The sequence below is a fragment of the Cupressus sempervirens genome, chromosome 3 (assembly GCF_028749045.1).
Source record: "Cupressus sempervirens isolate cs-2001-9-10 chromosome 3, ASM2874904v1, whole genome shotgun sequence".
Taxonomy (NCBI): domain Eukaryota; kingdom Viridiplantae; phylum Streptophyta; class Pinopsida; order Cupressales; family Cupressaceae; genus Cupressus; species Cupressus sempervirens.
In genome coordinates, this window is record NC_143120.1 from 180,950,037 (window position 1) to 180,971,366 (window position 21,330).

A 21,330-nucleotide genomic window follows, 5' to 3' on the forward strand; every position below is an offset into this window, starting at 1 on the left:
GACATGTTGTGTGAGGTGGAAAATAAAATGATTGAAAAAATAAAATCTTATCAACTTGTCACAAATGTAGAAAAGATAAGGTTGTAATTAATACATTCATTAATACGAAATAAAATTATTAGAAAACATTTGTATTTTTTGTTTTTAAAAATTAATTTGCTCCTGTACGAAAAAAATAGTATTGACCAATAAAATCAATGAAAAATGTGATTTATAAAATAATAAAAAATTAGAAAAAGATATAAACATTAAAAATCTCATATAATCTTTTAAATTCTTTGATTTTATTGATCAGTGTTAATATCATATTTACATTGACATGAATGGATAAGTATTCCTGCCTTGACAAGACAAAACATATAATACTAACCTATTCAATATACTAAAAAAAACATGTAAACATTTTTGAGTCCCTAAGTAATATTTACCACACGCAAACCTTTCAGTCTCAATCATATCTATGGTCAACATCATTCACTATCCGGACACAAGATACATATATTCTGTTGTGGACGGCAAATCCTTGCTGGTAATCCAACAAGCTCGGAGTCATCTTATTCATCTCCTAATTATAACATTTAAACGAACGTGGACGATCAATGCGTGGAAATATAATTGTCTTTCAAACTTCCCCAGACGCATATCCGAGGTTACATGGTAGCGTGATTTCCCCGAAAGTAGCTCCACCTCGACGGAGGGCGCGGAGCCGTTAGCTGAGTAAACGCCACCAGATGCTCACACAAGTACTATAATTACCCACCTGCTTCGTCCCTGCTTTTGCGATTTGAGCACTTTCCATTGAGCTTGCGAGGTGAAGTTAAAGATGGGAGTAATTGAGGATCCTCTGGATGCGCTTAGGCCTTTAATGGCGGCCCACTCTCCCTCTCTTGATGCTCTCATTGTGCCCTCCGAAGATGCACATCAGGTACTTCGTCGAAAAGCATTTCTCTTTTGCCCTAAATAATTTTCGCTGTAAAGCATACTGGTTTCGAATTTCGAATTGAAATGATCTTGGTTGGAAGCAGGAAACCCGACGGTATGTGGAATAGAGTATCATTAGTTTGAGTTCATCGAATGGACTCAATTTAAGAGAGTGTTACATCGTTAGGAGTTTTGAATTTATTTTTTTCTCTCTTTATTTGAGTTAAATTTATTAAAGCTTTTCTTAAGCTCGCCTTTCGGAAATAGAGTCCGGTCGTAAGGGTTTCATATAATTGATTGCAGTGTTCGTCAGATGTTTCTTTGTTTCAATTGCTTTTCCTTTATATCTTATATGCGATTCCTTGGGCATTTTCCATTTACTGCCTCGTACTGAATTTTATTTGAACCAGTTTGTCTTTGGGCAACGATAATCTTTTTCTTCTATTCCGTTTCTAATATTTCATATTTTGAATTAAGTAAAAATCAACGATAAATATAATTTATATTAAAATTGTTAAAAGGCGGAGATGGAAGAGCAATTCGTGTAAAGTATTTATATATGTTATCCGGAATTTTTATGGTGAAACAATTGAAAATAATATTTGCAAACCCTCCAATAAAATTTATTTCTTTGTATTTGAGGTCCATGATTGAAGTAGCTAAATTTGTTTTTTTCATAGTTACTTTTAATATTTAATTTAAATTGCTGCCTTGCTTCTTATGATGTTCATACACTAGAGTAAATAATTTATATCTCAATGTGGCTGGTAAAAACAATTCATTTGCATAATGTTTCTTTTCCTGTGCATAACTTGACATTCATTACCACGTGAATCTCTACGGAGCACTGGACTAAATGAATTCTTACGTTATACCAGAATGGAATTGGTTTAAATCAGTTTCCAAAACTTTATTTATGTTATGTTTAAAGTATGAAGTTAATAGGAAATATAAACAATACTTGTTGAACTAGATGACTGGCAGATTTTACTATTTAGAGATAGCCAATTGATGCTACTTGCATAAAATCAATACTGAAGTGTTAATCTATGAATTGTTTTATTATGCATTAAGTTAGGGAAGAATTTGACGACCATGAAATGACTTGGAGAAATTAAATGTGAGTAGAAACTCCAAAATTGTGGGTTTTTTTTCTCCCTATTATCACCGTTTCCTGCCTGCAAGAGTTCTTAATGATGTTTAATAAAATGTTGTTGATGTCCAAACACCCATTCATAATTGCGACTACACTCCCATTTGCAGCTCAACACTCCCAGGATCACTTGGCTGGCTATGACAAATTGGGAAAGTTGCAAAGGAAAGGAACCTCAATATGTTCACAAAGGGGTCATATTGATTCATGGTTGACAGGAGCAAGTAATAGGAAACCCAAATGCCTGAGATTCTGAAACTAGAAGGCCAAATTTTGCCTGAACGCATCCATTAAAATGGGGCACCTGTTAGCCTCACCCGTGATGGGTTTGCCCATGGTTGAATATGTTATCTGATCTTAAGAAAGTTAATCCAGAAGGAGAAATGTTCCAACAGCTTATTTGGAATATGTTGTCTGTTATTTTGTCTTAGAATGATGAGTTTGCAGTTGAATGCATTGCTAGTAGCTCTTTTTTAAAAATGGTGAAGTTTCTTGGGTGTTCAGATCATCCAAAAAGCTTTTGAATGTGTTCTCCAACTCCATTACTTCTCCAACCCTTTGGTTGTTGTTGTGCCTTTGTATTTGGGTCTCATTTTGTGTCTAGTCCTGTTAGGAAGTTGTTAAGAAGTGACTTAGTGCCATATCTTCTCTGTTGATTTATCCATTTTCAGATTGCTGACAACTGAGATTTGCAGGATGTTTAGTTTAAATGCTGCAGAATGATGAGTACTTCATAAATTAGTGCCACTTTGTCTCCAATGCCCTTGAGCCGTGAAATAACAATATTGTTATTTTTTCTTAGTATGATGGGTTTGACCATGGTTGAAATTGTTGTCTGCAGCTATTTTTCTTAGTGATGAGTTTGATTGCAGATGAACCTAATCTCAGTAGCCCTTTTATCTCCACTTTAGGGCCACTTTGTCTCCACTGCTCTTGAGTTGCAAAATAACAATATTGTTTCTTGCCATTTCCTTGAGTAGCTCTTTTATCTCCACTTTAGGGCCACTTTGTCTCCACTGCTCGTGAGTTGCAAAATAACAATATTGTTTCTTGCCGTTTTCCCCTGAGCACTGGCCATCAGAATGTACGACTGTGGATTTCTGAATTGGACTGGTTATATTAGAATTATACTTTAATGCATATCTATCCAAATCTTATGACTATCGTCTTATACAATATGGGAAGATGTGATGGTACCAAGGAGGGGCTTGAATAAATCCTAGCAATGGATCTTTGTCCTAAGACAGGGCAGAAATCAATGACCCCAAGTGCCTTGTGGGCATTGTCTCAAGAAAGGCTTAAGGGTTTACATCTGTAAACTATGAGGGAATCCATTGCAAGTTGGTATCTAGGCATCTTTGAGTTGAATTAGTAATAAGGTTGGATATGAGTGTTAAAGATATCTTATATCTAGTAAGATGAACAACTAATCCTATCAAGGAACATTGGAGAAATATAAGATAAATTAAGTAAGGTAAGATAAGATAATATTTCATATTCTTAAATGAATGGTTCCATTTGTGACTAATCTAGAATGATAAGAATAACTAAGAGTAAATCAAATATATGAATTGAGTGCAAGCCATCACTACCAACATTAATTCACTTAGCACCCTTATGATATCATTGAAATAATAGTCAAACAATATCAAGCTGCTAACAGAAAACAAAGACATGATCTATCATAAATCAACTTTTGATAATTAGCAATACCAATTTAACGGATCATATCAATAATAACCACTGATGAGATAATATCTCTAGCACGTTGAAATACACAAGACCACAGTCATCTACAATACCACCAAAGGCAACAATGCTAACCGAGGGGATGATAAATTGGTGATATATATAGCATCAAAGTTTGGTTACAAAGGAACATATATATAACCTTGAGTATAGGAACAAATATATAGCTCTGTCATATATCGTGTAAGCATTCCGTAGATTTTGGAATGGACTTGATAAGACCAGTACTATTAATATTCTTATTTCTATTTCTCCAATACTGTAATGTTTGGCAAGCATATTTACTAGGTAGCGACTATAAAAGGGCCAATTTTGATTGGAAGAAGAGATGTTAGAGGTTGTTATGTGGCAAGCTATAAGTAGCAGTTTATCCAGGCTAAGATTGATCAATAATTATCAAGGAATAGTTGAAGATCATTAACAAGAAAGATTGTCAATGGATCATCAATGTAATCATGTATTAGTTGACTCCTTACCTGGCATGATATATTTACAAGCATAACATACTGATGAAAGTTGATAATCATAATATTGGTAGTAAAAAATAGTTAACGCATGATTATTAATCAGGAGAAGAGGCTCCTCATCATTACTGTTTGGTATGAGTGATATAAGAATCAGTACCATTCCATTCCATAGGGGGGAATAGGAAGAAATTTTATCATATAACATCAATTCACCGAATAAGGAGAAGAGAATAAAGCATAAGTATTGTTGTCATGCAGTGATTTTGACTGCTGAATAATATATCTAAATTCTATCATGAGTGAGGGACCCATTTATGGTCTTACATATAGAGAAATAATCATAAAATCAGAATGATATATATTCATCTGTATAAAATAAATATTCTTATAACAAATTGATAAACTTGTATCTATCCAAATCCTATTACTATTGGCTCTAGAATATAGGAAGATGTAATGTTACCAAAGAGGGGCTTGTATAAATCCAAGCAATAGATCTTTGTCCCAAGATAGGGTGGGGATTAGTGACCCCAAGCGCCTTGCAGGCGTCATCCCAAGAGAGGCTCAAGGGCTTAGATCTATAAACTTTGAGGGATTCCATTAAAAGTTAGCATCTAGGCAACTTGGATAACATCTACTCCTTATGTCTTTAAGCTGAATTAGCAATAAGGTTGGATATGAATGTTAAAGATAACTTAAATCTAATAAAATGAACAAATATAAGATAAATTAAGTAAGGTCCTGACAAGGGACATTACACTAAGACCCTCGTTTAGACTTTCAATCAGCCAACTGTTTTCTGAAAAACTTCCTTGCATGTGACCAAGAACAAGAACAATTTGATTGCCTTCCAAACTGATGTTTGTAACCAAGCCATCCCTCCTGTTTTTAGAGACTGAGATCAACTGCTTAAGAAACTTTGATTTTTGTTAATAAAAATCAGCAAAGCTCTGAAACCCACGAAAATACATTTGCAAGAACACTGTTTGCCCTAGAAACCCTAGGTGCAACCAAAAACACTCTACAAGAAACTATCAATACATTGTCAAAGAGGGAAGTTCACAATTTTGTGGAAAAAAATGACAAAATGAAAACAGTACAAACCCATTACCTTTTAAAAATTTCTGTCTAAAAACTAGCAAACTCATGACAAAGTAAACCATGATTTTTGAGGGAAAATTGAGCAAAGCCTCATATGAATAAATCATGATTATTAAGAAAAAAAACATTTAAAACCTGCTATGCAAAATCCTTAGATCAGAAAAACCAGCAACCCTCGGTCACAAGAACAGTGAACCCTCGCAGATGTAAAAGAGCTTTGTTTTTATGGTGGAAAAAGGGTAAAAAATCTGTAGAAACCACCAGTTTGTTCTAAAAAACTAGCCAAAAACTGAAAAACAGACTGATTTTATTAAAAAAATAAAGCAAAAATTCTTTTGAAGCTTTTTAGATGAAATGTTCAGGAAAAACTATGAATTTTTGTGATGGGACACAACCCAAGAACAAAATGGACACAACAGAAAAAAGGGAAATTGTATTAACTAAAAAATAAGCTAGTACATTCAGTATAGAGAAAATAAACTTCAAAACATGCCCTAAGGGCTTACAATAGCATAAATGTGGAAATAATTTCTCCTTTCAGTACCTCCTCTCAAACTCCACTCCGAACTGCCTTTTACAATGCCAGGAATCTCCTTAAATAGACCTCGGAGGGTTAAGGACTAGGAATACATTCTAGAAAGTGCTAGTAGGCATCCACTGACCAAATAGAAGGCTCTAGAAGTTGCGTTAGAAATCGGCGCAAATCTAGAAGAATCCAGAAACGGTAACCGAACTTTCGGGAGGCATAACTTTTGAATCGTAGCTCCGATTGACGAATCGTTTCATTTTCGGAAAGCTCTCAAAGCGCTCTATAGCCCTATGGACCAGCTTCGCTTGTCCCCCATTTTTCGGCCCTTTTCGAGGTCATTTAATGCCCCTAACCTGACTTTGAAGCATTCTTACGAGGTCTCCAAAACCCGAAAAACTGCAATAACTTTCAAGCCGTGGGGCCTTTTGACCTGATTCTTTTTCTGGAATGCTCTAAATCACAATTACATTCATCTGGCCAATTCACACCTTCTAGTTTACCAAAATGATGGCCCAATTACATACTCCTATTTTTTCGGGATTTACTAGCACACTGATAGTGGAACTGTGAGAGTTGGAACCTTTATTTGACCCAAATGAGTGTCCAAAAATGAAAACACATGAAACAAAAACTAAGTCTAAGTACATTTTTTTGGGTGACACAGGATTGCCCTTATACCTCTGGATGCTCCTGCATCAGACACCCAGGGTAGATTGAAAAGTGACCCCTGTCACTTTATGAATGGTAGAGGAAATCCCAAATGGGAAACCTCAGCTGCTGAAATCCAAGTTGAGTCCTCGATCGGTTGTCCTTTCCATTTGACCAAATACTCTTCATACTGCTTGTTTCTGGTACTCCTACCCACACGATGATCTAGAATGTCTTCTATCTCCTTCTTAGAAGCAGGAATCAGACATGGCTCTAACACCAGCTCCTCATCTGCACCATCATCATGATACTCTGTTAAATCTGCAATGTTGAAAATGGGAGAAATGTGAATACTATCTGGCAACTCCACCTCATATGCATTTCCTGAGTCATGTTTCTTCAAAGTTTTGCAGGGGCCAAATTTCTTCATTTTTAGCTTGTTGTAAGTACCGGCTGGAACTCTTTCTTTTCGTAAGTGCACCATGACTAAATCCCCTACTTAGAATTCCTTATGTCTTCTCCTTTGATCAGCCCTAGCTTTATACTCTTGATTCATCTTGGTAATGTGTGACTGAACCTCCTCATGTAGACGCTTGATATGTTCAGCAAATTCTTCCGCTTCAGCACTTGTCCTCTCCCCTTGCTCTATCTTCCTCAATTCTGGTGCAGTCCTTGGGCTATTCCCATATACAATTTGGAATGGTGATTTTCCAGTACACCTATTTATAGAGTTATTGTAAGCAAACTCTGCTTGTGGTAGAATCAAATCCCATCCCTTGGGTTTATCCCCAACTAAACATCTCAGCAAATTGCCCAGACTTTTGTTTACCACTTCTGTTTGGCCGTCAGTTTGTGGGTGATGCGTGGAACTGAATTTCAAGCCTGTTCTCAACTTTTTCCACAATGTCCTCCAGAAATACCCCACAAATTTAGTATCTTTGTCAGAAACTATACTCCTTGGAAGACCACGTAGTCTTACCACCTCTTTGAAAAACAAGTCTGCAATATGGACAGCATCATGAGTTTTGTGGCATTGAATGAAATGTGCCATTTTGGAGAACCTATCAACCACCACGAATATTGAGTCATTACCCCTTTGTGTCCTTGGCAATCCAAGAACAAAATCCATACTTATGTCCTCCTATGGCCTTGATGGAACATGCAATGGCTGATATAGGCCAGTATTGTGACTAAACCCCTTGGCAACTTGACAAACCTGACAACTCTGTACAAACTTCTTCACATCCTGTGAAATTTGAGGCCAAAAATAATGTTCTCTAAGAATGACAATGGTTTTATCTCGACAAAAAATGTCCTGCCATCCCTCCACTGTGTTTCTCCTTAATCAGATTTTCCCTCATGGAACTCCTTGGAATGCAAAATTGACTACCCTTGAACAACATGCCATCCTAAATCAAATATTCTAACCACTTGGTTCTATCTACAACAACAGGTTTTTTACAAGCTTTCCATGCTTCAGCAAAATCAGGGTCCTCGGGGTACAAATTCTTGAGTTCAACAAACCCAACTACTTCAACCTGCATTACTGTAAGCAACAACAGTCTCCTACTTAGTGCATCTGCAACCCTGTTAGATTTTCCACTTCTATGCTTCAACACAAATGTATAACTCTGCAAGAACTCTACCCACTTCATATGCCCCTGATTCAATTTACCTTGGCTATTTAGGTATTGTAATGCCTGATGATTAGTATACAAAACAAATTCCTTTGGCAATAAATAATGCCTCCATTTCTTTAAGGCCTGAACTATTGCATAGAACTCTTGATCATAAACAGAATACTTCTTCTTTGCATCATTCAATTTTTCACTAAAATATGCAATAGGCTTACCTTCTTGGCTTAATACAGCCCCAATAGCGCTGCCACTGGCATCAAAATCCACCTGGAAAACCTTTCTAAAATCTGGAAGTGCCAACATAAGTTTTTCTGTTACCTTCTTCTTCAACAATTCAAAACTTCTCGCAGCTTTTGCAGTCCATTTGAACTCTTTTCTATCCCCTCTTATTGTATCAGTTAGGGGTGCACATATGCCACTAAAATTCTTAATAAACTTCCTATAAAAACTAAACAGACCATGAAATGATCTTACCTCAGTAGCAGACCTTGGAGTAGGCCATTCCAAGATGGCTTTTACCTTCTCTGGATCCATTTTGAGACCTTCGGGCGATATAACAAACCCCAAATAGACTAACTCCCTTTTTGCAAAGATACACTTCTTCAGATTAATTAACAATTTCTCTTCCCTTAGCCTTGCAAGGACACTACGAATATGCAGTAAATGTTCTTCCAAAGTCTTGCTGAAAATTAAAATATCATCCAAATAGACAATAACAAATTTTCCCAAGAACTTCTTAAGTACCTCATTCATGAGCCGCATGAAGGTGCTTGGGGCGTTCGTCAATCCAAAGGGCATGACTAACCACTCATAAAGACCCTCCTTGGTCTTGAAGGCTGTTTTCCACTCATCTCCTTTTCGAATCCGTATCTGATGATAGCCACTCTTGAGATCTATCTTTGTGAAGTATTGAGCTCCACTCAAGCAGTCCATAAGATCATCCATCCTTGGCAAAGGAAACCGGTACTTGATGGTTATCCTATTTATAGCTCGAGAATCTGTACACATCCTCCACTCTCCATCCTTCTTTGGTGCGAGTACTGCAGGTACTGGACATGGACTCAGGCTCTCTCGAATCAAGCCCTTCCTCAACAGCTCCTGAACCTGTTTATTTAGCTCCTCTGTTTTAGTAGGAGTCATCCTGTGAGCAACCTTGTTAGGCAAACTAGCTCCTGGAATCAGATCTATCTGATGACTGATTTGCCTTACTGGTGGCAATCCATCTGGAACATTATCAGAGATAATATCTCCAAACTCCCCTAGTAAATCTGAAACTTCAAATGGTATTTCACTACTACCTTCTTTATCTTTCCTAGGAATCAAAGCATAGCACATATGCTGATGTTTCACGCCATCTAAAAACTTCCTTCCATCAACAAGACAAATCCTAGCACTGCTACATACCTTTTCACCTTCCTTTTTCATGGGCTTCAATTTGTGGCGAACTCCATCCTTTGTTAGAGAGTATGTGTTTGCATGTCCATCATGTACTGCATGTTTATCAAACTGCCATGGTCTACCCAACAATAGATGGCAAACATCCATCAGAATAACATCACAGAGAACTTCATCATGGTAACTCTCAATTTTGAATTTCACTAAACATTGTTCACTTACCAGGACCTTATGATCATCTTTTACCCAAACAATCCGATAGGGTTGGGGATGTTTCTCCCTCTTGAGCTTAAGCTTAGAGACCATCTCTTATGATACCAAGTTATCAGTGCTACCACCATCAATGATCACGTCACAACATTTATCCTCACACTTGCATCTGGTACGGAACAAACTCCTCCATTGTCCTGGTTCAATCTCACCACTTAGTAGGACTCTTTCATTTACCAAGGTCTTTCCTCTTTCTGCATCCTCTGAATGTGATGATTGTGCATCCTCATCCACATGAGCAACCCTAGCTTGGCCCTCAGCTCTCCTATCTGTCCTTCTTTGTCGTTGAGGGCATTCAAAGGCACAATGACCTTCTTCATTGCAATGGAAACAGGTACCACGGAAGCCTCCTCTTCTTTGTCCACGTCCTCTACCTCTTCCTCTCTGATTTCCAAAGTCTTGATCATGGGAGCGGTTGAAACCCTCATTCCTCTGGTTCTTGCTAGTACCCACATCTTCATTTTTCTTTTGGGTTTCAATGCGGCCTCCAGATGATCTACCGCTTCCCCTTCCTCCTTGACCGCGCCCTCTTTGTCTTCTTTCAAACCTTTTATTCAGCTTCTCTTCAACTAGTAGGGCAAACTGGTATGCCTCTTCAACGCTGGTCATTCTTACCAGACTTAATTCCTCCTGGATGCTAGGTCGCAACCCACTGATATAACGAGCAACCTTCTCCTTATTTGCTTCTGCATGCCCCGCTCTAATCAAGAGTCGGTAAAATTTCTCTGTATTCCTAGGTCCCTGATATCCTCATACTCAAAGTATTCTTCGAGTTCATTGATCCAATCGATCAACTCATCTAGTTTCAGATTTTTTGAAAATACACCCACTTCAATTGTAGGTGTTTTCCCAAACTTAGGAATGACCCTAAAAAGCCTTTGCTCTGCATGATTCAGAACTTCCCCATCAAATTCCTCTTTTGGTCCCATTTCTTCTTCTTCATTGTCATCCTCACTGTCGTCACCTGCGACAACATTTGCTCCTCTACGGAGCTCCTCTTGCAATGCCTGTACCTACCTTTGGAGGGCTCTAACCTCCTTAGGATTAATAGCTTTGGCCCTTCCGCCACGCTCTCTTCGTGGAGGCATCTTCTAACTCGAACTCACAACCACACAGTCCTGGTGTAAACTGCCTCACAGTCGGCGCTCTGTCTACACACTTAGAAAAACCAGCTCTGATACCACTTGATGGGGACACAACCCAAGAACAGTATGGACACAACAGAAAAAAGGGAAATTGTATTAACTAAAAAATAAGCTAGTACATTCAGTATAGAGAAAATAAACTTCAAAACATGCCCTAAGGGCTTACAATAGCATAAATGTGGAGATAATTTCTCCTTTCAGTACCTCCTCTCAAACTCCACTCCGAACTGCCTTTTACAATGCCAGGAATCTCCTTAAATAGACCCCGGAAGGTTAAGGACTAGGAATACATTCTAGAAAGTGCTAGTAAGCATCCACCGACCAAATAGAAGGCTCCGGAAGCTGCGTTAGAAGTCGGCGCAAATCTAGAAGAATCCAGAAACGGTAACCGAACTTCTGGGAGGCATAACTTTTGAACCGTAGCTCCGATTGACGAACCGTTTACATTTTCGGAAATCTCTCGAAGCGCTCTATAGCCCTATGGACCAGCTTCGCTCGTCCCCCATTTTTCGGCCCTTTTCGAAGTCATTTAATGCCCCTAACCCGACTTTGAAGCATTCTTAGGAGGTCTTCAAAACTCGAAAAACTGCAATAACTTTCAAACCGTGGGGCCTTTTGACCTGATTCTTTTTCTGGAATGCTCTAAATCACAATTACATTCATCTGGCCAATTCACACCTTCTAGTTTACCAAAATGATGGCCCAATTACATACTCCTATTTTTTCGGGATTTACTAGCACACTGATAGTGGAACTGTGAGAGTTGGAACCTTTATTTGACCCAAATGGGTGTCCAAAAATGAAAGCACATGAAACAAAAACTAAGTCTAAGTACATTTTTTTGGGTGACACAGGATTGCCCTTATACCTTTGGATGCTCCTGCATCATACACCCAGGGTAGATTGAAAAGTTACCCCTGTCACTGTAATATCCTCCCCTGATTTGAACTTTGACTTGCAGAAATTTAACTTAAGGAATATTGTCAAACACTTTGTATGCAAACTCATAAAGCTGATTTCCTCAATAAATTGCTTTCTAATGAGTAGATTTATGAACAACTATGAAGTGACATTAAAATGCATAATACACATCATAACATTTTCACAAACACTTGGCACACATTCAATAGTATATGAAAAATCTGGAAACTCTTTCAATCTGCTAATAAAGGGTGATTTTAAAATGTAGATGTGCACTTACAGCTGTCTTAAAGGCTGCAATAACTATTCAGACTTGTATTCAACAATTATTATGCAAAATATCAAAATTTGACAGAAGAAACGTGGAATTAGTTGCCGTAGTATTTTGCAGATGTAGTCGGCCAGCCCTCCAAACTTTTAATCAGCCGGAAAAACAAGTAAATTTGATACCAACACTGTTCATGCCGTACTGTAGCAAAATACTGTTCATGCGGCACTATAGCAATAACTAACTTCAGATTTGCACCTCAAACCCTTGTAAATTTCTTTATGCAAATGCCCCAAATGAAACCTAGTGTGTTTCCTGAAGTGAAAACACCCTTGATCCTCTTGACTGTGTCTTCCAACAGCGAAGAGAATGCTAGCAAAGAGGGATTCCGTCCTCCAAGCCCGATAATCAGATATCCAGCAACATAACATTAATCTTCATCCAAGCATACAAAAAAAAAAGCTCTTCCATTTCTTTTATAGTGTTCTCACAAGAGCTCAATCCTTCGTTTTCTCAATGTGGGATAAAACATAACTCCCTTTATGTACCTTATGTCTCCAATGTTTTATAAAAATAAAGGGAACTCTTTTAATTTAAATATTTCCCACAAACTATAGTCTATGCATTAATAAAGTTAAATATTGAAATTTAACTTTATAAAATGGCTTTATCAATGCATAACAAATCTTATTAATGATAAATAATTCTTCCTGTCGATTTTAAACAATTACCATCGACATACCACTGTGACTGAATGTCCGGCCATGTCCAAGATGACTTACTATAAATAGTAAGTATGCCCAAAGTTGCCTCAGAACCCCTCAGAAAGACCTGCAACTGAAACTGTCTAGGCCAAATGGCCTCTAAGCCCGTTTAATGTCCTAGTTAGCCTACGGGACTGTGGGGAAATAGGCTAACGACAACATCATGCTATGAATGCTAGAAAGGGGACATTACAGTCCGCCCTTCCCAAAATTGCTTGTCCTCAAGCAATTTCAGCTCTGGATGCTGCAATATCTGCTCATTTTCCCAAGTAGCATCCTCGACAGGTAGGTTCCTCCACTTCACTAGATACTCCCTGATAGTCCTCCTGCGAAGCACCCTCTCCCTGGAGTCAAGTATGGCCTCGGGAACCAAGATAAGCTTTCCCTCATCATCAAGAGGTGGCAATACTACTGAATGCACCACATTGTGACCCAATGCCTTCTTAAGGCGTGACACATGGAACACATTATGCACTTTACTGTCTGCAGGCAATTCCAACTCATAAGCTACTTTGCCCACTCTCCTGATTACTTTGAACGGTCCATAGTAGCGTGGTTTCAATTTCTCAACTCCACTCTTCTTGAGAGAGGACTGTCTATATGGCTGTAACATGAGGTACACCATATCTCCCACCTCAAAAGACCTCTCTACCCTGTGCTGATCAGCATATTGCTTTTGCTGATTTTGTGCCTTTTGCAAATTTTCCTTCAAGGATCGCATAATGTCCTCACACTCTTGCAAAGTATCCTTGGCCATAGGCACCCTGCTGTCCCCAAATAACAAATCCAAAAAATTAGGAGCATCATACCCGTACAGTGCCATAAAAGGGGACATTTGAATAGACATATGGAAAGAGGTATTATAGCAGTACTCCCCTAGATGTAGCCACTTCACCCAAGCCTTCTGCTCTCCTGCAATGTAGTTTCGAAGGTACCCCTCAACCCATTTGTTCACTATCTCTGTCTGCCCATCAGTTTGGGGGTGGTAGCTGGTACTCGGAGTGAGCTCTGTTCCACATAACCTTAACAACTCCTGCCAAAAGTGGCTCATAAATCTGTTCTCTGTCACTAACTATGCTCCGTGGTATCCCATGTAGTCTGAATACCTCTCGAAAAAATAGTTCTGCTGTTTGTGCTGCTGAATATGTAGACGAAATTGCAAAGAAATGTGCAAATTTCGTCAATCTATCTACCACAACAAAGATACAATCCCGACCCTGTGCCTTGGGGAGGCCTGTGATAAAATCCATGGAAATGCTATCCCACTTCTTCTCTGGTATGGGTAGGGGCTGTAGTAAACCACCCGGAAAAGAATGTTCCTGTTTGTTCTGCTGACACACAGGGCATTCCCTAACAAACTGAAGCACCTCTGATTTGAGTCCTTTCCAAGTGAAGCGCTCTCTCACCTGCCGATATGTCTTAAAGAATCCGGGATGTCCTGCCATTGGTGAATCATGAAATGCCCTCAAAATCTTCTGCTTCATAGCAGACCCTGGTACTAAATAAATCCTTTCCTTGTAGATGATCAGATCATTTACGACAGTGTATCGACTATCTTGAATAGCTCCCTCAATAATGCTAGATGCCCAACTATCCTTAGCATATTCTGCCAAGATCATCTCTCTCCAATCATCCATGACTATCCCAACAACAAGCAAATGAGGCCTTCTAGATAAAGCATCTGCAACAATATTTTTCTTCCCTTTGACATAGGCTATGTCGAAATCATAGGCTTGTAATTTACTCACCCATTTCTGTTGCCTGTCATTAAGGTCCTTCTGTCCAAGGAAATGTTTCAAGCTATTATGATCTGTTTTTACTGTGAATCGGCTTCCCACTAAGTACTGCCTGAACTTAGCTAGCGCGTGCATGATTGCTAGCATCTATTTGTCGTAGATGCTGTAGGTTCTCTCCACACCTCGTAATTTTCTACTCTCATATGCGATGGGATGTTTGTCTTGCATGAGAACAGCTCCTATGCCCTCTCCCGAGGCATCACACTGCAGCTCAAAAGCCCTGGTGAAATCTGGAATGGCTAAAACAGGACATGTACTCATCAGCTCCTTAAACCTGTCAAAACAATCCTGAGCCCTCTCTGACCACTTGAAACTATCTTTCCGTGTCAAATCTGTAAGTGGTGCTGCTATCTGTGAAAATCCCTTCACAAATCTGCAGTAGAACCCACAAAGCCCGAGAAATCCCTTGAGTTGTGAAGTGTTCCTCGGTGGTGGCCAATCCAGAATGGCCCTGATCTTGTCTGGGTCAACCCGAACACTTTCTGCACTAATAATATGCCCTAGATAGAGCAACTTTGTCATCCCAAACTCACATTTACTCATCTTGGCATATAATGACTCCCTCTCTAGAATACTGAGCACTGTATCAATATGCTTCAAATGTTCCTCCCAAGTACGGCTGTATATCAGTATATCATCAAAAAAATCAACACAAACTTCCTCAACTGATCTCTGAACACTTTTATTCATACAGGACTGGAAAGTGGCAGGGGCATTTGTCAACCCAAAGGGCATGACTAAGAACTCAAAATGTCCATAGTGGCATCTAAAAGCTGTCTTCTCCACATCCACCTCTCTAACCCGTATCTGATGGTAGCCAGATCTCAAATCAATCTTGGAGAAGTAGCATGCACCATGCAATTCATCAATAAGCTCATCGATGCGCGGGATAGGGTATCGGTTCTTGATTGTCTTATTGTTTAGCTCCCTATAATCAATGCACATCCTCATTGTACCATCCTTCTTCTTCACCAATACTATTGAAGAAGCGAAAGGACTTTTGCTTGGCCGTATGTGCTCCATGTCAATCAACTCCTTAATTGCCTTTTCTATTTCATCCTTATATCTCTTCGGATGGCGGTAAGGTGTGATGATAACTGGCTTAGCCCCTTCCTCTAATTCAATAACATGCTCGATTCCCCTATCCGGGGGTCTCCCTGTAGGTATCTCACCAAACACTTTAGTATGTTTGGTTATTATTTTTTGTACATCAGGTGGATACTCTAGTTTATGTTGCTCTGTCATCTCAGGCATTACTCTAAACTCTGTTGCCCACTGCACCTGATCATGTCTAAAGAAACTCTGCATCCGCTTGAGTGACACCACTCGAAGTCTCCCATTTGACAAACCTCTGAGCACTATCTTCTTACCATTTGCCTCAAACCTCATTTCCATTTTCTCAAGGTTAAATGTAAACTCTACCAGAGACTTCATCCAGTTCATCCCAAGCACCATATCCTGATCACCAATGTTGACCACAAAGAAATCTCCTGTCATGTCATAATGTCCCAAACGAAGCTGCAAGTTGGAGATTTTCTTGGTACATTCAATTTTGAAGCCATCGGCAACCATCACCTTAAATCCCCTATGCTCCTCTGTATGTAGCCCTCTGCGTGTCACAAACTTCTCATCAATGAAGTTATGTGTCGCCCCTGTATCAATGAGTGCCACAACTCTCTGTCCATCCAAGGTTCCCCTAACTCTGAAAGTGACGGCCTCCTGTATACTTGACAACTGAGCTATCGTGCTATCACCGTGTGCTTCCTCCTGTGAAGAACTATCATTATCTCCATCTGATTCGGATGACTGCTCTGAATCTCCATCTACTGACTCTTCGGCTGAAAAGTACTCCATCTGCTTAGCTTTTGCTTTCAATGGACACTTATGTGAAAAATCCCAAGGCTCCCTGCAATGAAAACAAAGCTTCTTCTTCTTGAGATCATTGTCTCATTGTCCAACCTCTTACTTTCCTCCTTAGTTGGCTGAACCTCTTTATGAAAAGGTTTCCTGTCCTTATCTTTCCTTGAAGGGAAACTCTTTGTCTGGAATTTATTTTTTGAAGATGAAGAGGAATCCATGTCACGAGCTTTCTTAATGGCTTCCTGCAAAGTGGGAGGGTTGAGAGCTTTAATCCACCCTCTCAACGGATCAGCTAACCCATCCATAAATAGAACTAGTATCCTCCGTTCAGATACATCTGTTACTAACACTGCAAGTTTCTGAAACTCTGAAATGTATGTTTCCAATGATCCCCACTGTTTAAGCTGAGCTAACTCCTTGAAATGGAGTTTTGGATCCTTCCTATCAAAACGTTCAATCAACCTCTCTGTAAACTCCACATATGAGGTAATGTGTGCATATCCCATAGTGACCATACCATGATGCCACCACTCGTGTGCTAACCCATCCAGATGAATTGCTGCATACTTAATAGCTTCTTCCTTGGGCATAGGGTTCAATTGAAAGTATGTGTCAAGCTTTTGGGTATGTGTCAAGCTTTTGAACCCAAGCTCTTGCTGTAGACTTTCCTGAGCCATCATAATATGGTAACTCAAGTCTCCCTACTTTCTTCCGTAGCTCATAGCTCTGGTTCCTGTCATGTCCACGTGGCATATGTTTCATTCGCACATCCATATACTCCCTAAAGGTAATTGCAGCAGTAAAATCTGGTCCTCCGGCTTCCCAATCTCTCCTCAACTGGTCCTGTATATCAGTAATCTGGGGCTCTGGTACGAGCTGCTCTGGAGCTCTAGGAGGAAATGTAGGAATTATGGGCCTTGAACTCACTGTCCTAGCTCGCTGGGGTGCATGACCGAAATTGTTCCCAACTTGTTCATCTCCATTATGTGTCCCATCCTGATCATTTCCATTCTGATTGTTACCATTCTGATTATTTCCTCCACCCATGTTAGCATTCAACCCCATTTGACGAGCCATCATTTGCATCATAAGATCCAATCTCTGATTCTGTTCCTGTGCCCTTTGTTCTGCTACTCGCTGACCCTGTACCAAGGTCTCTAATAACTGTAAGAATCTTCCTCTCCAGGCTCTGGTCCGGCATTCTCGCCTCCACCTAATCTTGTATTCCTGTCATCTCGGTCACCCATATTGCTGTCTTGATCAAAGAATACCTCCGCTGTGTCTGTATGACTGGATTCTATACCCCCTTGTATGGATGAACTAGACTGTTTGCTTTGCAGGTTTGAACTCCTACTTTGTCTTGCTCTGGTATTGCGGAAATTATAAGGCCCCTGTCGCATGCTCAAACATAAATGCTCTGATTTTAGTGTTTTGACATTTCATCAAACACTTTCCCCTCTATCCGCTTGTTCCAAATTTCCTATAAGACCTCCACAGGATGGCAGGACTTATAGCTCTGATACCACTGTAATATCCTCCCCTGATTTGAACTTTGACTTGCAGAAATTTAACTTAAGGAATATTGTCAAACACTTTGTATGCAAACTCATAAAGCTGATTTCCTCAATAAATTGCTTTCCAATGAGTAGATTTATGAACAACTATGAAGTGACATTAAAATGCATAATACACATCATAACATTTTCACAAACACTTGGCACACATTCAATAGTATATGAAAAATCTGGAAACTCTTTCAATCTGCTAATAAAGGGTGATTTTTAAATGTAGATGTGCACTTACAGCTGCCTTAAAGGCTGCAACAACTATTCAGACTTGTATTCAACAATTATTATGCAAAATATCAAAATTTGACAGAAGAAACGTGGAATTAGTTGCCGTAGTATTTTGCAGATGTAGTCGGCCAACCCTCCAAACTTCTAATCAGCCGGAAAAACAAGTAAATTTGATACCAACAATGTTCACGCCGTACTGTAGCAAAATACTGTTCATGCGGCACTATAGCAATAACTAACTTCAGATTTGCACTTCAAACCCTTGTAAATTTCTTTATGCAAATGCCCCAAATGAAACCCAGTGTGTTTCCTGAAGTGAAAACACCCTTGATCCTCCTGACTGTGTCTTCCAACAGCGAAGAGAATGCTAGCAAAGAGGGATTCCGTCCTCCAAGCCTGATAATCGGATATCCAGCAACATAACATTAATCTTCATCCAAGCATACAAAAAAAAAAACTCTTCCATTTCTTTTATAGTGTTCTCACAAGAGCTCAATCCTTCGTTTTCTCAATGTAGGATAAAACATAACTCCCTTTATGTACCTTATGTCTCCAATGTGTTATAAAAATAAAGGGAACTCTTTTAATTTAAATATTTCCCACAAACTATAGTCTATGCATTAATAAAGTTAAATATTTAAATTTAACTTTATAAAATGGCTTTATCAATGCATAACAAATCTTATCAATGATAAATAATTCTTCCTGTCGATTTTAAACTATTACCATCGACATACCACTGTGACTGAATGTCCGGCCATGTCCAAGATGACTTACTATAAATAGTAAGTATGCCCAAAGTTGCCTCAGAACCCCTCAGAAAGACCTGCAACTGAAACTGTCTAGGCCAAATGGCCTCTAAGCCCCTTTAATGTCCTAGTTAGCCTACGGGAGTGGGGAAATAGGCTAACGACAACATCATGCTATGAATGCTAGAAAGGGGACATTACAGTCACTTTATGAATGGTAGAGGAAATCTCAAATGGGAAACCTCAGTTGCTGAAATCCAAGTTGAGTCCTCGATCGGTCGTCCTTTCCATTTGACCAAATACTCTTCATACTGCTTGTTTCTGGTACTCCTACCCACACAATGATCTAGAATGTCTTCTACCTCCTCTTTCTTAGAACCAAGAATCAGACATGGCTCTAACACCAGCTCCTCATTTGCACCATCATCATGATACTCTGTTAAATCTGCAATGTTGAAAATGGAAGAAATGTGAATACCATCTGGCAGCTCCACCTCATATGCATTTCCTGAGTCATATTTCTTCAAAGTTTTGCAAGGGCCAAATTTCTTCATTTTCAGCTTGTTGTAAGTATCGGCTGGAAATCTTTCTTTTCGTAAGTGCACCATGACTAGATCCCCTACTTGGAATTCCTTATGTCTTCTCTTTTGATCAGCCCTAGCTTTATACTCTTGATTCATCTTGGTAATGTGTTCCTGAACCTCCTCATGTAGACGCTTGATATGCTCAGCAAATTCTTCCGCTTCAGCACTTGTCCTCCCCCTTTGCTCTATCTTCCTCAATTCTGGTGCAGTCCTTGGGCTATTCCCATATACAATTTGGAATGGTGATTTTCCAGTACTCCTATTTATAGAGTTATTGTAAGCAAACTCTGCTTGTGGTAGAATCAAATTCCATCCCTTCGGCTTATCTCCAACTAAACATCTCAGAAAATTGCCCAGACTATTGTTTACCACTTCTATTTGGCCGTCAGTTTGTGGGTGATGCGTGGAACTGAATTTCAAGTCTGTTCTCAAATTTTTCCACAATGTCCTCCAGAAATACCCCACAAATTTAGTATCTTTGTCAGAAACTATACTCCTTGGAAGACCACGTAGTCTTACCACCTCTTTGAAAAACAAGTCTGCAATATGGACAGCATCATGAGTTTTGTGGTATGGAATGAAATGTGCCATTTTGGAGAACCTATCAACCACCACGAATATTGAGTCATTACCCCTTTGTGTCCTTGGCAATCCAAGAACAAAATCCATACTTATGTCCTCCCATGGCCTTGATGGAACAGTCAATGGCTGATATAGGCCAGTATTGTGACTAAACCCCTTGGCAACTTGACAAACCTGACAACTCTGTACAAACTTCTTCACATCCTGTGAAATTTGAGGCCAAAAATAATGTTCTCTAAGAATGGCAATGTTCTTATCTCGACCAAAATGTCCTGCCATCCCTCCACTGTGTTTCTCCTTAATCAGATTTTCCCTCATGGAACTCCTTGGAATGCACAATTGACTACCCTTGAACAACATGCCATCCTGAATCAAATAGTCTAACCACTTGGTTCTATCTACAGCAACAGGTTCTTTACAAGCTTTCCATGCTTCAGCAAAATCAGGATCCTCGGGGTACAAATTCTTGAGTTCATCAAACCCAACTACTTCAACCTGCATTATTGTAAGCAACAACTGTCTCCTATTTAGTGCATCTGCAACCCTGTTAGATTTTCCACTTCTATGCTTCAACACAAATGTATAACTCTGCAAGAACTCTACCCACTTCATATGCCTCTGATTCAATTTACCTTGGTTATTGAGGTATTGTAATGCCTGATGATCAGTATACAAAACAAATTCCTTTGGCAATAAATAATGCCTCCATTTCTTTAAGGCCTGAACTATTGCATAGAACTCTTGATCATAAACAGAATACTTCTTCTTTGCATCATTCAATTTTTCACTAAAATATGCAATAGGCTTACGTTCTTGGCTTAATATAGCCCAATAGCGCTGCCACTGGCATCACAATCCACCTGAAAAACCTTTCTAAAATCTGGAAGTGCCAACACAGGTTGTTCTGTTACTTTCTTCTTCAGCAATTCAAAACTTCTCGCAGCTACTGCAGTCCATTTGAACTCTTTTCTATCCCTTCTTATTGTATCAGTTAG

At 39.2% G+C, this 21,330-nt stretch overlaps 1 protein-coding gene across 1 annotated transcript in view; it reads left to right on the forward strand.

Annotated features, from left to right (window-relative positions):
• The first annotated feature begins 607 nt into the window (after positions 1-607).
• APP1 (aminopeptidase P1) overlaps positions 608-21,330 on the forward strand; it is a 200,027-nt gene continuing 179,304 nt past the window's right edge. Inside the window, exon 1 of the mRNA XM_089818888.1 lies at positions 608-925. Within this exon, the coding sequence (XP_089675014.1) occupies positions 824-925 (102 nt within the window). The 5' untranslated portion in view covers positions 608-823. The remainder of the gene's footprint in view (positions 926-21,330) is intronic.